The 15,285-nt window shown below is 35.1% G+C and overlaps 1 protein-coding gene across 1 annotated transcript; it reads right to left on the bottom strand.

Moving 5' to 3' along the window:
- Positions 1 to 1,072: 1,072 nt before the first annotated feature.
- LOC145889868 (synaptojanin-1-like) lies at positions 1,073 to 12,699 on the bottom strand. Its single transcript, XM_082980914.1, has 26 exons — positions 12,530 to 12,699; positions 12,049 to 12,135; positions 11,830 to 11,978; positions 11,635 to 11,762; positions 11,386 to 11,500; positions 10,902 to 11,012; positions 10,150 to 10,295; positions 9,972 to 10,068; positions 9,623 to 9,728; positions 9,347 to 9,489; positions 8,993 to 9,142; positions 8,354 to 8,519; positions 7,654 to 7,787; positions 7,287 to 7,413; positions 6,794 to 6,954; positions 6,271 to 6,372; positions 6,110 to 6,201; positions 5,281 to 5,421; positions 4,716 to 4,908; positions 4,310 to 4,477; positions 4,098 to 4,247; positions 3,901 to 3,974; positions 3,480 to 3,677; positions 3,077 to 3,192; positions 2,081 to 2,499; positions 1,073 to 1,844 (listed from the first exon to the last, which is right to left on the bottom strand). Exons 1-26 carry the CDS (start codon positions 12,648 to 12,650, stop codon positions 1,506 to 1,508), a joined length of 3,933 nt encoding a protein of 1,310 aa, XP_082837040.1. The 5' UTR covers positions 12,651 to 12,699; the 3' UTR covers positions 1,073 to 1,505.
- Positions 12,700 to 15,285: the final 2,586 nt, after the last annotated feature.

A 15,285-nucleotide genomic window follows, 5' to 3' on the forward strand; every position in this document is an offset into this window, starting at 1 on the left:
TTGACGTCAGCAGACACCCCCAACCATGACCCCGAACTTTCAAGGTACGACCAAGAAGCAAACTTATGTCGGTCTCTTCGCTCATGCTTCTTATTTCGGGACACACATCAAGCTGGTGTTTACAAAATTGAGTTATTTTTACTCGGCTTATTGGCTCAGTAAGACTTCGAGTTTGGGAAGTATAATGACTGAATGACGACACATGGCAAGATATTCGTTTCCGTATTTTTACGTTTATACCCTTGTGTGTTTAATCTTTCATAAATCTTTTTGGGGTATATATTTACATAAAGCCATTCACAACAAATACTTGATGACGTTTGCGATTGTGCTTGTGTTGTTGTTTTTTGCAGTAACCCTCATGTATAGTTCGCGGTACTTTATTATAAGAGAATAATATTTGTAAACGTGAATTTGGTATAATTAAACGATACTTCCTCTTTTGCTATATATTCATGACACAAGCTATAAAATTAATTGCATACTTTCTTCGTTTGTAATAACTATTCTGACATTTCTCACTCCTTGGCAATGATTGCTCTTGTGTAAATTGTCGTGGTCAGAGACGGACGAAATATATTAACGAAGTTACGCAAATACAAGGAAACTGCGGCGAGAGTGGGTCTACCCTTTTGTCGCTTGTGACGTAAGCAACCGGTATATGTCATGGGGCCATTGGTGCTAGCAGATGCCACTTTGTAAGAATTTATTTTTGATAAACTTGGTATGTCTAATTTTTGACGTTGGACCCGTCTTTCGTGCATCAAGTGATGAAAAACCAGGTTTACTACGGACTCCTAACACACCGTTTTATTGATGAACAAACAGTGCTTAGGAAGTGTAGTCAAAGAACGCTGGCGCCAATGAGACTACAGATTAAACGGCCAGAATTTTTCCCCATCGTAACACAACTTTAGTAACATCATTAATGTTTTGCCGAAATTATTGCGGAATGCTCGAATCTTCCTCATAAAAATATTTGACCGTCAGAACATATTCTTGGCTTATTCGACATCTAATGGGACAGAAGCCAGTTAAACTCGTTTTGCACTAAGCTAAAAGATGTTGGAGCTACAAAGCATGTTTCATATTTATTTACAATGTTGTTGTTTTTAAATGTGCTTGTTGTATCTATAGAGCCATAAGGTGAGAAAGGCACATGTGGCTCCGAAACCATGTCGACCATCCAATTGAAACGTTTTGTTTTCTTGTAATAACTACGTAACAGTGGTAACACAATACAAGGAATAATGTTACATTTAATTGCACAAACATAGAAAAACACAATGCCAATGCCCAAAATAAATAGATGCGAAACCTTCTATTTATTTTGTCTTGAATGTTAAATAAGAAATTCATCAAAAATTTACGTTAATACAATAGCACACGATACATTTTAAAAATCAATGCTAACTGCAGTCAATATATTTAACATTACAAACAGCTTGATATATTGCACTACATTCTGTAAATAATAAAATAAATAAACAAAAAACAAATAATACTTAATCCAGAAGATCGATGAAGTTGGTACTGAACGACTGAGTCACGTTGGAGGCAGATTTCTGGGTCGGGGCAGCCCAAGGGTCCGTTGAATTATTGGAAGAAACTTGAATTTGTGGTGTTGGGTTCGTGGTGTTTGAAGGTATTAAAGGAGGTGGCATTGAAGTTTGTGATTCAAATATACGAAAAGGATCGTTTATGGTTAAAGAAGTGGATGGGGGAATCTCCGGTGGTGGTGGAGGCTTCGGTTTGTTTGTCCGGTTTCCCGCCGAAGGAGGAAGTTTAGGAGGAAGAGGAGCTGGTCGTTTGGGTAACGTCTTCCTTGGTTTAATCTTGGGTGGCTGGGATTACACAAATATGCAGGGTAAGAACAGAACACTTTTAGTCACAAAAATAAACAAATGTTTTCTCAAAGTTGTTTGTAAATGTTCGGCTGAATTTGTTTTTGTTTTTTTTCTGAAAGCAAACTTTATCCAGTAAAGTATTTTTTTACTCAGTTTTACCTTCAGACTTTAAACCAACTTTAAATTTTATTTGAATTACAAGAGTCACGGTGTAAGGAATTACATAAATTCACCTCTTCAAACACACTGAAGTCCAGTTGTGAAAGGTTTAAAACTTGATGTTGGCCATTGGTCAAACTTTCTTCGACATTCGGTGACGTCAAATCACTTGCGGGCGGGGGCGGAAGTTGTGGGGGGAGCTTGGGTGGGTTCGGCTTTTGTGGCTTGGAGATAGCGGGGGGTCGGGGAGGAGGTTTACGCGAGGAGGAATTATTTTTTTCAACTTCCACAGGAGAATCACTTGCCACAGATTGATTCATCATACAAGGAGTGGAGCTAGGTCGAGGAATATGAACGGCGCTTAACGATTTGATATTGTCGCTTGAAAAGTGACTTCTGGACATTCCACGCATTTCATCAGCGATCCCAGATACCTCTCGGTCAGTTTCTAAGTTTGGCGATTCCAGACTGGCTGGTTTCAACCGGATGCGATCTGTGTTGACCGAAGCATGGGTTAGTACACAACATCAAGTTTTCGCCCATTAATCGCGACAATGTAAACGATCGGCCGTCGAACGCGGTCGCGAGAGAACAAAGAGCTCTGTTATGTCACAATAGCCATGTTGTCAAGGGAAACTACTGACATAAACCAAGAAAAATATATAAGAAAAAGCGAGGGTCTTGGGTGTATCACATTTGCAGAAATTCGGAAAGAAATGTATGTGGGGCAAACGAAGTCTCACATTTAAAAATTTTGGTTTAAAAATTTTCTGCTCATAAAAACACGATGGCATTTCTATTTATAGACTTTATTAATACGAGTTACCAATAGTAAACTGTTGCTGTCCACAAACAAACACGCACTGCCACTTTTAACGACAACAGGCCAATTAGGTCAAAACACGCAAATATCAAATCGTATTGCGTCTGCTGCTTTAAACGCTTGACAGTAAAGTTTTATCGATGTGTGCATAAAATACCACAAGCCAGGTTTCTACCTAACGTCATGTGATGGTGTGATGCGTTATTACGGTAAGAGGTTAATCATAAATCGCGCGATAAGCGCTTACCCTCTGCGCTGCAAATCCTTATTGTGTATCCCTGGTACGATGTCCTGTCGTAACCCAAAGCCTCGTTTGCTTTGGCTGAATTCGCGTAGACAACAACCAGGCAATGACGTAGCGATCTGCAAATATGCAACTTCATTAAATTTGGTAATTCTCCTTCGTTTTAATTATTTCTGGTGTTATATTGGTCAAGTTTGTACAACGGCAAATGATTTACTACACAGTGATGTTTCGACTTCAATCCACTGTGTAATGTGGTTGACTCGTTTGTAAAAAATCGCGCTTTATCAAAATAGTTAAAAAATATGTATGGCGACACACGATTCTGATTTATAGAAACAGTAAATGAACAAAACGTAACACCAAAATATTCAAATTGGCATTTGACAAAGAATTTTGAGCTTACCTACAGCCAGTGAATTCCTCCAAACCATGGGCGTATATGAATTCAGTACAAACTTGTTTGTCAAAACTTGGGTCTTCGTTAAAAATAAACACAGGAATGTAAATCGGTTCAACTTCACGTCTGATTTCTTCCATTATTTTATTTCGTTTTTCATCATCAACGGAAACTACTTTAATGTCGATATCCGCAACAACAGGTCTATTAATTGCATGTGTATTATTAGAGTTGAAACAAAAGGGAAATAATGTTAATTCGATGGTATTAAGTTAAGACTTGAATGACAACAAATAACGATAATTCATAACAATCATTAGCTTTTAGATAGAATTCAACAATTTTACTCCTGTGAAATATGCTTGATGCAAACTCCCTTGTGACATCTAGCGGCGACATAAAAAAATATGAAAAAGAAAAGCCATGCCTATGATCGGACGTTTTAAGTTCGGTGCGTCCGTATCTACGCAGTGTGCCTTTGTGAAAGTTTGGTTCCTCAATCTGAAGACAAATTAGCACCGATCACAAAGTTAGATACCAAGTGTAATTTAAGTAGATTTAAAAGAAATAATAAAAATGTTATGTGTGAAGAGTTGGAATCGGCAACAAAGACTTTTTTCTTACACCACATAAAATTTTGGACCACTCTTGTCGTTTCCACAATATCCTATCAGTCCAGGCAGGAGTCCGACATTTTTCGCTCGTGTCATAATCATCGGAAAAAGGATCATACTTGTAAGTTGGCGCAAAGTTCATGTCGCCCTCATTGAAGCCCTGACATATATTATTTGAAGTTGAACGCTAAAATATCTAATTTTTTAAAAAATAAAATTTACTTTAAATATGTTTCCCATTTTCTTATGAACAAGAAGTTGATCAAATTCTTTCAACTTTTCCCAATTTTCTTCTTTTACAAGTTGTTTTACTTCATCTCCGGACAAGTCGATTCGATAATTAAAATCACCACACCAAAACACATAATCGTGACAAAACAGTTTTCGACCCTTGAAAACACAAGAATGAAAAACATACACATCACAAAATTACCCCAACTCGTAACAACATGACACATTAGTTGATACATATGTTCGTTGTTTTCGATTTCTTTGCTTTCAACATTGACTCAACTTTATGCCGTGCAACTATTGCGTTGCGTGAACGACAGTTGAACCGTGTAAATGATAACGCCGTATTTACATATGCAAAACTTTATAGTGACACAAAATTACTACTGAAGTTTACCTTGGAAAACGTGAGACCAGCAGAAATTTCATTATAGTCGTTGTTTCTTTCAATGACTTGTGTTTGACCGGCAGCAAAATGTGAACATACAAAACACACAGAAGTGTTGTACAGCAACATGGAAACGGCAACAGCGCCTTTGTTTCCAGCTGCTCCACCCATTCCTGTTTTTATCATTGAGACTGAAATATTTCTAAATAAAAGTAAGAAGACAATGCTAAACACAATAAAACATCAAGAAATAATTCCTGGAATCCGCCTGTGCAGGTCGGTGTTGACCGACAGATTTGTCTTCGTACGTAACAATATATTCCGGGAGCTCAAAAAAGCGTAACTGGCGACTAGCGTCAGTGTCTGTGGACTTTTTTGTTGAAACAGAAATGTAAATTTAACCTAATGGAATCGTCAGTTGCTGTCCAATAGGATCATCTATTTGTTACTCTTTTTTGAGTTCCCGGAAAACAATAAAATAAAAGATCTGCCAAACTGTTGATTAAACTGACTGAAGCATTTCGTCAATAACATCCGTCTTCACACGGTTTTACTTTTGCATTAAAGTGCTTACGTGATATGTTCCACTAAACACTTGCGGACAATAAGAAAAAGACAAACTCCAACCAGTTGATCTGAAATAATTGGAACATAATCATCTTCATCCATTATTGTTTTCAGCAATTCATTTTCCCACAACTGCTTGTTTGTCAAACTGTTCGAACAAAAACAAATATTGTAAAACAAAACAACCAATAACATTCCTACTTTTCAAACTCGCATTACTTGCGAGTAATAAAAATGTTGATGCACATATTTAAAAAAATACCTTTGCCATATCATGTATTGTCACGACAAGGTGTAGAAAAAGGTATTACGGGTATTACAAACGAATCTGGTAAATTGCATGTCCTATTTACCAAGCATTTTTATGCGATTAACCAGAATCACTGCAAGGTTATTACGGTGATGCTATTTTACATTTCCTTCAGCTGAAATAATTATCTTAGACAACGCAGACGTTTTCTCTCTTTAGTAGTCAGGTTTGTCTTGCAAGCAGATATCATGGCTTAATGGCCAGCGACGAATTCTTCAGGCGAGTTTGAAAATAAGAAGTAACAGAAACATCTCTTATTACGCAATCTATGCTTGTAAGAGAAACATGGGAGTGTCACTTTAACAATGATATCAATATTTCCGTCAATTAAATAAATTGTTGATATTCTGTGCAATTAAACAAAATTGGTCTATGGTTACATAAAAAAAGAACAATTTTTAATTCCATTTTCCAAACACACTAAAATAGTGTAGTATTATAAAGCAGTAACTAGTTTTTGGATGTAGAATGTAGTAATGGGAAGAAAAAAACTTGTTTCAATTCAAGATTTTTGCACTATAAGGACCTTGCATTTAAAATGTTTCCAGCATTGAGTTCAACCATTTCTTCAAAACCAATTGCAAATATGTCAGCAGGATAACTTCCAATTGAATTCATCTAGAAAAACACACAAAACTGCTTATAAAGGGTCATATGTATGGCAGATGGCAAATAATTGAAGCTAACCTTTGTGACAAAATTAGATGGAAAAACTCCTTCAGATTTTTCACCCTCTCTGTTCACACAACCTGTCATCCATTCTCCATCCACTTTGGAAACATCAACAACCTACATCAATGTTAACAATGAAATTTACCAGATTTATAATTGAATGGCATTTTTTAATTTTTTGCGTAAACTGCAAACTAAAAGATAGGACAAAATGTGTTTAATGCATTGTGTGTTTGCTTTGTGTTTGGTCCATGGTTCTGATAAGTTGTTTTACTTTATTGTTGAGATTTACTTGTTGTTTAGGATACAATTTAAATAATTATAAATATTGATTCCTGGTGATATCGAGTAATGAATCCCACCTGGCTAATGACCGACTTGTAAACATTTACAATGACATAGACTAAAGATGTCCATTGAGTGAATTGTTAGTTCAATATGAGAAACTTTACAACAAAACTTAAGTCTAAGCATTATTTGTGGTGCCATGCAAAGTTCCGATTTTAACAAAGTTTGAAAAGTGAAGAGAATCATTTACCTCGTTTGTCCACAATTGCAAATCACCGTCTTGTTGAGCAGGAAAGTCATGAACGACCATATATGGATTGTTAAGCTTCTCAACATATGCAACAGGAAATATTCCTTCAGCATCTGCCAAACTTCCATGCAACCATTCTCCACCATCAAGCTCTCTATCAACTAAGAAATTCACCACAATAGAAAAAAAAACATTTCTTCACTAACAGCATGCATTGCAGACAATAACAATGAATGCAAAATACAAAAAATATGTATTATTAGAACAGGAGTATGTCAAGAGAGGTTCATCGTTCATCACTACAATTTTACTTGCTTGTTTAACAGATTTGGTGACAATGTTTGCACTTTTGCACAAAACATTGGTTTCAACATTTACCTGTAATTTACACTTAAATGCTGCTTATATATAATTAACTAAATATGGTTACAGGATCAAAGCCACCCAACTGGCAAGTTAGACAGGCTTAAGAATATTTAATTTTGTTTTATACCTAAAATAATATCTCCAACCACAAAATTTAAGTCTCCTTCTTCAGTTGAATTGTATTCATATACAGCATGGTAATAACATTTTGTTTCGTTTTGTCCATTGTTATAAATCAACCAGTCTTTTAATGTCTGTAAATAGAAACAAAAGTAATGATTATAATAACTAAAAATGGTAAATAAAACCTTAAAAATGTTTAGAGGTCAAAGTTGTGTGCAATATCAAGGAAATTAAACAAAGCAGCCCATATAACACAAAATTGCAATGTTAACGTTGTTGACTGAAATATTTGGTGAGGTGAATTTTACTTGAGATATATGGGCTAAACTGGTATGTTGAATGTAATTAAATTTGAGCACTAACAGAATTACCTTATCCTTGTATGCAATTGATCTAAATAATTTTCCACCATTCACATTCCAGGAACCAACACAAACTCGAACTGAATATTCCTCAGTGAATTCAAAATGGTGTTTATACGATTCAACGAGAACTTGTGATGAATCTAGAGAAAAAAATGATAACAAATGTAACAAGCAAAGTACAAACTCACTGGCGAAGAGTACGGGGGTGCAGGGGTAGCACGCACCCCCAACCTTTTCTAAATTTAATCACACAATCGTATCATGTCCTTTTGGCTTTCGCCAGTTTAAACCGCAGCAAAGAAGAAGGCGCATTTCTTTTCTGATTACACTCATAAAAGTACTCAAAACACAGTTTCGTTTGCCTCGTATTCGCGAAAAACAATTACGCAACACAAGCGAAATTATGTTGGTGATGAATGTGAAGAAGGAAGATTTTATCGCTTGTGTAAAGAAAATCTACTGCCGAGTTTGTCGCAAAAACCACGTTTCTTCCATTTTCTGGGGCCAAAAAAAGCCCAAAAATTGCTAACATGGACGACGCTATAACTTGTATATTATGGCGTGCAAACGACCTTCTGACGATAGTATTTTGTATTCGCCATACCCCTGTTGATGTGCAAAACTCTACGCCCATGTACATACTATTATTTTGTTAGTTTGGTGTTTAATTTAATTCTATATAAAATTTGAATTCTATACTAATTACAGTAAAACTGATGATGTCCAATCAGGTCACTGCAGACATGGCGGAGATCAGAATTAGCCACATTGGACTGAAGAAGTTTGTCCATAGCTTCCTGCTTGCCCTGATCCATTAAGTTGTTTTGAATCGCTCGCGATAGAGAACGAGCTCCATCCTTAATTTTTCCAACCTATTAATAAAAATAGCTTTTTACAGCATACACTTAATAACAAAAACATTTGGGATATTGTTTAAAATTTATACCAAAAAAACATGGCATATTCACTGTTAAAAATTATAACTTGGTTTCATATTTTTCAAACATAAAATTTCATGAATTGTGTAAGCTGCATACAGATGGTCACTGTTTCGACCTACAAGGTCTTTTATCAGTGCAGCTGGTGTGACTATCAGACGACTTTGCTGACCAAACGGATGACGGTGATTGTATAGTGGAAGCATTGCTTGGCCATTTGTTTGGTCAAGTGGCCATCTGAATGCAGCTTACACAATTCATATTATTAGCTCCACTTTGCTTATTTAATTGTGATGTTAGTTGTCAACAATGTGGCTTAACTAAAATATTGCAATTGTGTAACAATATATAATTAATTTAGTGTTTTTCCCACTATTTTAGTTTTAGGAATGCAACATATGATGAACCTTATCTTTGCCTTCCAGTGCTGCTGTTCCTGCATAAAGACGACTAATCAAATCACCAGTTTGTTGCCAAGCTGATTTTAAAGCTTCGGTAAATCTTGAAACAAGCTGAGAAGAAGAGCATCCAAGAACCTCAAGTTGCTTGTTAACCATCTGCAATATTTACGACATATGCCAACATTTAAACCAATAAAGTTCATACAACAAGGAATTATCAAAAAAACAATAAAATTACAATATTTAAAAAGCAAATAAAAAAAAATTTAGTTTATAACTATTATCTTGTCATTTTATTGTTCCATAGTCCATACGATGTTACGTTCAACAAACATTCTATCAAGAACAAACCCAAAATACCTTCAGTCCTACAAATGTCTGAACACTGTTGGTTCTATCCAGGCAGTCCAAACAATTGACACGAAGAACTCCAGTTTGTTTTTTAAATTCATTTCCATCATCCACATAAAAACCACTGGACTCCAGAAAAGGCTCCAGCTGATCTACACAAATTTCATAAAAATCCTTTGATTTTGTTTTTAAAAGTGTGTGTGTAGTGTGTGTGATGTAAATAAAAAACAAATAATTAACAAATATTACAACTATGATTTGTTAAATACAAGAAAAAGAATCAACCTAGTAATTTGTTTATATTTGCAATTTTCCCAACTCTACATTCAGCATGATAATCAAAATTCGAAAACTTCATTGTTTTTCCAACCTCACTTGACTCATGGTGACTCTGTAAAAAGTATAGCAAAGATAATGTAGATTTTTTGTTTTTGTATCTTCATTGCATCACTACACAGGCCTTCATTATTGGTGGTCCAATCACCAAGGTAATGAAGGATTTTTTGAAAAAACATATTTGTATATAATTTTTTTAGTACAACTGCCACTTAGTAACAGTATGCTTACATTATTTTAACCAAAATCAACACAGCATTATCTATTTTTGGAGTTTTGGATGAATATCAAATGTTACCTGGAAAGCCCGACTTAAAAGTGCTTCCCCTTCCTTTGAACCAAGCAAATTTAGAAGAGTGCATGTTTCATAAAAATCTCTGACATTTTGCAAATGCCTACAACATAATAACTCCACAGTAAAATCAGTTCAGTTCATAATTGAGTTTTGAACAAAAAAAATTAAGGATATTTCTTACTTCTCGTAAGCCTTATGAGATATATAGAATGGCATCGGAAGTTTTACTTTATGGGATCCAACATTTAGACCAGGTTGTTCCCAGTGAAGTGGAACAGATCCCCGTATCATCATGAAACTTGTACATTTGTCGCCAATGCAAACAATCTATATAAATTAAATGTAAAGAATTATTACAATAAAAGAAAATGACATAATTAAGTCTATGAAAATAGTATTTCTTTGCAAGTTCAAAAATAACAATCATACAGAGTAGATATTTTAGAATCAGACTCTTTTTGAAAAATTGTAGAAATTGATGAAGCCTTTTTAGGCAAAACATATTTTTTTGAACAAAACAGCCCTGGGTGAGTTGGGCGTATGATAGTTGTTTCGAACCTTACATAGAAATTTATATGGTGCATGATTGACAGCTTGTTAGGGTACTTTGGTAAAAGAAGATCAAATTCGGTTTTAATAAATTAACACAATTCAAAATCAAGTTTTGTTGCTAATCAATCTTTTTCTCAATGTTTCACCAGCAAGCAACAGGCCATTTTTACGGTGCCTCTAAAAACTTATCATCAGCATCGCAGGCAATGTAGGCATCATAGGCATTAAGGCTAAACATTGTAGGCATTACATGATTATTTATTCAATGTCCACAATGCCTAGCCTCAATGCATACGATGTCTACAATGCGGGCAACCCATTTGTTGTTATTTGTGCATATAGTTGTGACAAACTGAAATCAGGCAAAAAAAGAATTTCTACTTGTTCAGTTTCAACAAAGTTTGCAACATTTCCCAGGTCATCAACTCCGCGAACATTATAACGCGTTCCAACACGATCGCTGCTTAGTCTTGAAATAATGGCAGCTTGTCCCTTCAAATAGTATGACATATATTACCAATACCATGGACAAAATTATAAAACCAAAACACATTCACACAAAACAATTATTTAGAGTGAGTTTAAATGAGGTTAGTAGACAACTATCATGGGAACAACTTCATTTCAGAACATGTTTCAATTGTGAAAAACAATCAATACACTTGGCTGCAAATCAATATAATGTTAACCAAGCTATATTGGTAACAGAGTGAATCTACTAGTATGTGGCAAATATTAATTATTTTTTTATTTTACAACATTACACATAAAAACAATTGTTCCCAATTTCATAAGCTCTGCAATTAAAGAAGACATGAGCTTATGTTAAATTTTTTGAGCATCCACCAAAATAACCTCCACAAACCTGTTGAGCTCCGACATAAATGGTACGAATATCAATTCCGCCACACATTACTTCAATGCACCATGGATTATAGGGTATTCCTCTGGATGTGAAGTAAGTTAGCAGATGTCGGTTCCTAAAAAAATAATTTTCTCTTTAAAGTCACAATATCAATTCAAACAAAATACTTCTTGACCACATCTCCATCTAAAACAGCTCTGTAATATGTTTTAGTTGTTTGCTCACAATAAAAAATGAATTTATTCATACCACAAAAATTGCTTTGTTTCCATTTGGTTTGCCATTACGTGAAAGGAATGAGTAATATTTACAACTTTCCCTGTAGAGGAACTTCCCACAGTAAAGTAAAATGATCCAGAACACAGTAGCCTTTTCATCTAAAAGACAAACAAAAGACATAAAAAAATACGTTTCAATGTTTTATGTGCAATATTACAATACAACCTCAGAATATAGGCCAGACTCAACATTTCCTTCACAAAGTGATACAAAACCAATATCTGTTATTCTCAATATTTCTGTCTCCAAAATTTTGCCAACACTTCTACATCCAGTGACAATTATTAAATAGTCAACACTCTTGTCTTCTCCACCTTCACAAAATAACAAGTATATATATAACAAATTTGAAAAAAGATATGGCACATAAAAATAAAAATTTACCAGTCTTTTTAGAGATAATTCCAAGGCAGGCATAAGCATCGGTTAATTTACTACTTGTTAGCTTTATGTCTTTTGCATCCTTATTACCTAAAGAAAAAGATAATATTATACTGCAAACAATTGTATTAATTAATACCAAACATTTGCATATACAACCAAAAAAAGTTTTTGCAATACAGCTCTTCTTGCATTTTTTTTTAAATTTTGTCAAAACAAAAAGTAAGTTTGGTGCCTCTATTTTTCATTTTATAAAATCATTTCATTTAGTGCTAAAGACTACCATTTAATGAACTATACATGCAAATAAAAAGCTTTTCAGGAAGAGCTGTATCAGCATTTATGTCATATTCATATCAAAACAAGATATACCTATATGAAATACTTTTGGAAAAACAACAAAATCAGTTAAAAAATGTTTTTAAATCCAAACTGACAAAAAAATTCATTGAATCACATAAATTGTATTTTATAGTAAACTCACATAATATCACCAGGGATCCATGTTCCAGTAAAATGCTATTATCTTGATTTCGGCTTTCCACAAGAACTGCATTTGAATTTTGAATCTTTAAAATTTTTAAATTTCTGCTGACTGTCGACATTCCAAATCCCTAAAGTAAATTTGCATCAAAAGCCCACAGACGCTACATAAAACCTGTTTGAAATTTAATATAAAATGAACTAAATTTTCTAAATTAAAATTTCTGCAATAAAAACCATCATAACACATTTGGTAAACTGAACGAACATCACCATTCACCGGGTCACCAGATGACTTCTGTCATTTCGGCGAAATATTTTTTTTATCAACGAAATATATTTCACGCATGACTGAACACAACTCTAACGGATTTACCATAAACATAACACAAGTATATGCCCAAGTTAGAACAAAATGACCATTCAAAAACGTCAATGTAACTTTGGCACCCCTCCGTGATCAATTCTTACTGTTTTTTTAACAAAATATGTCTATGTCGTCACAGACGGTGACCTGCAGTTAACTTTATTTCGCTGGGAAATTTGAAAATTGTTGGGATTTTATCTTATACCGCGTTCATCTGCCTGCTCTATGCAAGCTCTGTGCAAAATTTAAAAAAATCCTACGGCCCGGAAAGGTTTAAAATGTTCGCCTATATCAAGCGACTTCGCCACTTATGTCTCGTGTAAGTTCGCATCCAAATTCATCCAAAGTATTTCTGCCTCAGTATATACATTTTGTCAAAAAAAATAGTCTGAATTGATCACGAAGGGGTGCCAAAGTTACATTGATGTTTTTGAATGGTCATTATGTTCTGATTAGTGCATATACTTGTGTTTTGTTTTTGGTAAATCCGTTGAAGTTGTGTTCAGTCATGCGTGAAATATATTTCGTTGATATAAAAAAAATTTCGCCGAAATGACAGAAGTAAGGGATGTTAGTTGACAAAAAAAAAACCGCCAGTTAACAAAACTTTGAACGCGGGTTACTCGGCCACCTTACGAGGTAGCGGCACGATTTTTTCACACGATACAGTAGCAACATTTATCGGCGAAAGTACGTGACGCGCATACATATGGCTTGACGGCTTAAAAGAGCGGCGGGCGACGGTCGGGTTGGAGTAAGTAATCGTTGAATTTAGCATAGAATCTCCGACTGAATTGATTCAACTTTGATTTCATTCGATAGTGGTATGGTATGATGTTGTTTGTGCAAAAGAAAAGCTCGGAACTCGGTTTGTAGCAACATTTATCGGCGAAAGTATGCACCGGAGCACCCCTAAACCGTGTTTACAATGGGGGGTGTAGGGTTGAAGTGTATTCGGCTCGTACAGCGGCAGCTCAATGTGTTTTTAGACATGTTTAATATTTTTGGAAAGCTTGATTTTTGAGCTTTCGTATGGTTGTAAATTGAAACTTGGGCTATAACGATCAAAAAGTTATTAAGGAAAAATCAATATTTTTTCATGTTTAAAAAATATAAATTCATTTTTCTGCACAATTAAAGCCCAATTGAATTTTTCAAATGTTTTGATATCGTTTGAACGGGTTTATTAGCGCGTAGAATGTTATGCTTTAAAATTTAGCGAAGCGAATCTTGTTTTCGCGACTTATGTCATAATACGCATATGAAATTAATAACCCAATATGAATATATTTTTTTTTAATAAATTTGGTATCGTTGGAAGGTCAGCCTATGATCTGTATTGTGTGAAAAAATCATGCCGCTACCTCATAAGGTGGCCGAGTAACCCGCGTTCAAAGTTTTGTTAACTGGCGTTTTTTTTTGTCAACTGACCTCCCTCTGGTCACCGGGTCACATAGATTTTTCCAAACTTGATCCACATAGGCCTATAAGCCTATGTAACATGGAAATCTTGGCGAATATTAACGCTAGGATTTTGTGCAGTATTTCAAGTTAAAATTTATGAACAAAAATAACAGGTGGTGGCCCTGTTCAAACCTAATGATTAAAATTCGCACAGATTTCTGTTTTACACTGACTTATACGTGGAACAAGTTTGGAAAAAACTTTGTGACCCGGTGTAGTAGTTTTTTTTTAGTTTTTTTGTTTTCGGGCGCGTTAAATTACAAGACTGCAAAAAGATCCCACATTTGCACTGGATATGGAGTATACAATTGGGTGCCGTGCATCGAGTACCATTATAGTCGTGGTGGGTGAGCCACAGGCCGCAGTTACATAGCTGGTAAAGACGGTCACAGCGACACATGTACGTTTTTCGGCAGCACTTATTGTTTTTTTGTGCGTCTGGGGAACTACTCTTCTTACGTTTTTTTGGTTTTAAAGACCTTGCATTTGATTGAAGTTGGTGGGATATCTTGTTTCTTCATTGTGGTGACTTCAGATGAGTGTTCTACGGAAATTGGTTTGGGTATTAAACATGGTGTGGTCTCTGATGTGAGAGGGGTAGAGTCAGATGTATAAAATCGGATGAAGAGGGGTAATCTGTTGTAGTGAAGGCTTCTTCTTCGGATTCTTGTCTTGTTGGGGGTTCTTCTTTGTTGTCGACTTTGTCTGACTCGGTCAGGTCTTCTGTGGAGGGTTATTTTTAAGGGCTGATTGCTTCATCATAAGGCCCTTTTTTGCCGTTGCTAATTTTATATTGGTCTTAGAGTCGCCAACCCCGGGACACTGGCGCATAGCGGCTATATAACGTTTCTGTGATTGTGGTATAATTATTCATGAGAGAAAAAAAAACTTGACAACCGAAGTTATCGTGATATAATAGTTAAAAA

This window comes from Ascidia mentula, chromosome 2 (assembly GCF_947561715.1).
Source record: "Ascidia mentula chromosome 2, kaAscMent1.1, whole genome shotgun sequence".
Lineage (NCBI taxonomy): Eukaryota > Metazoa > Chordata > Ascidiacea > Phlebobranchia > Ascidiidae > Ascidia > Ascidia mentula.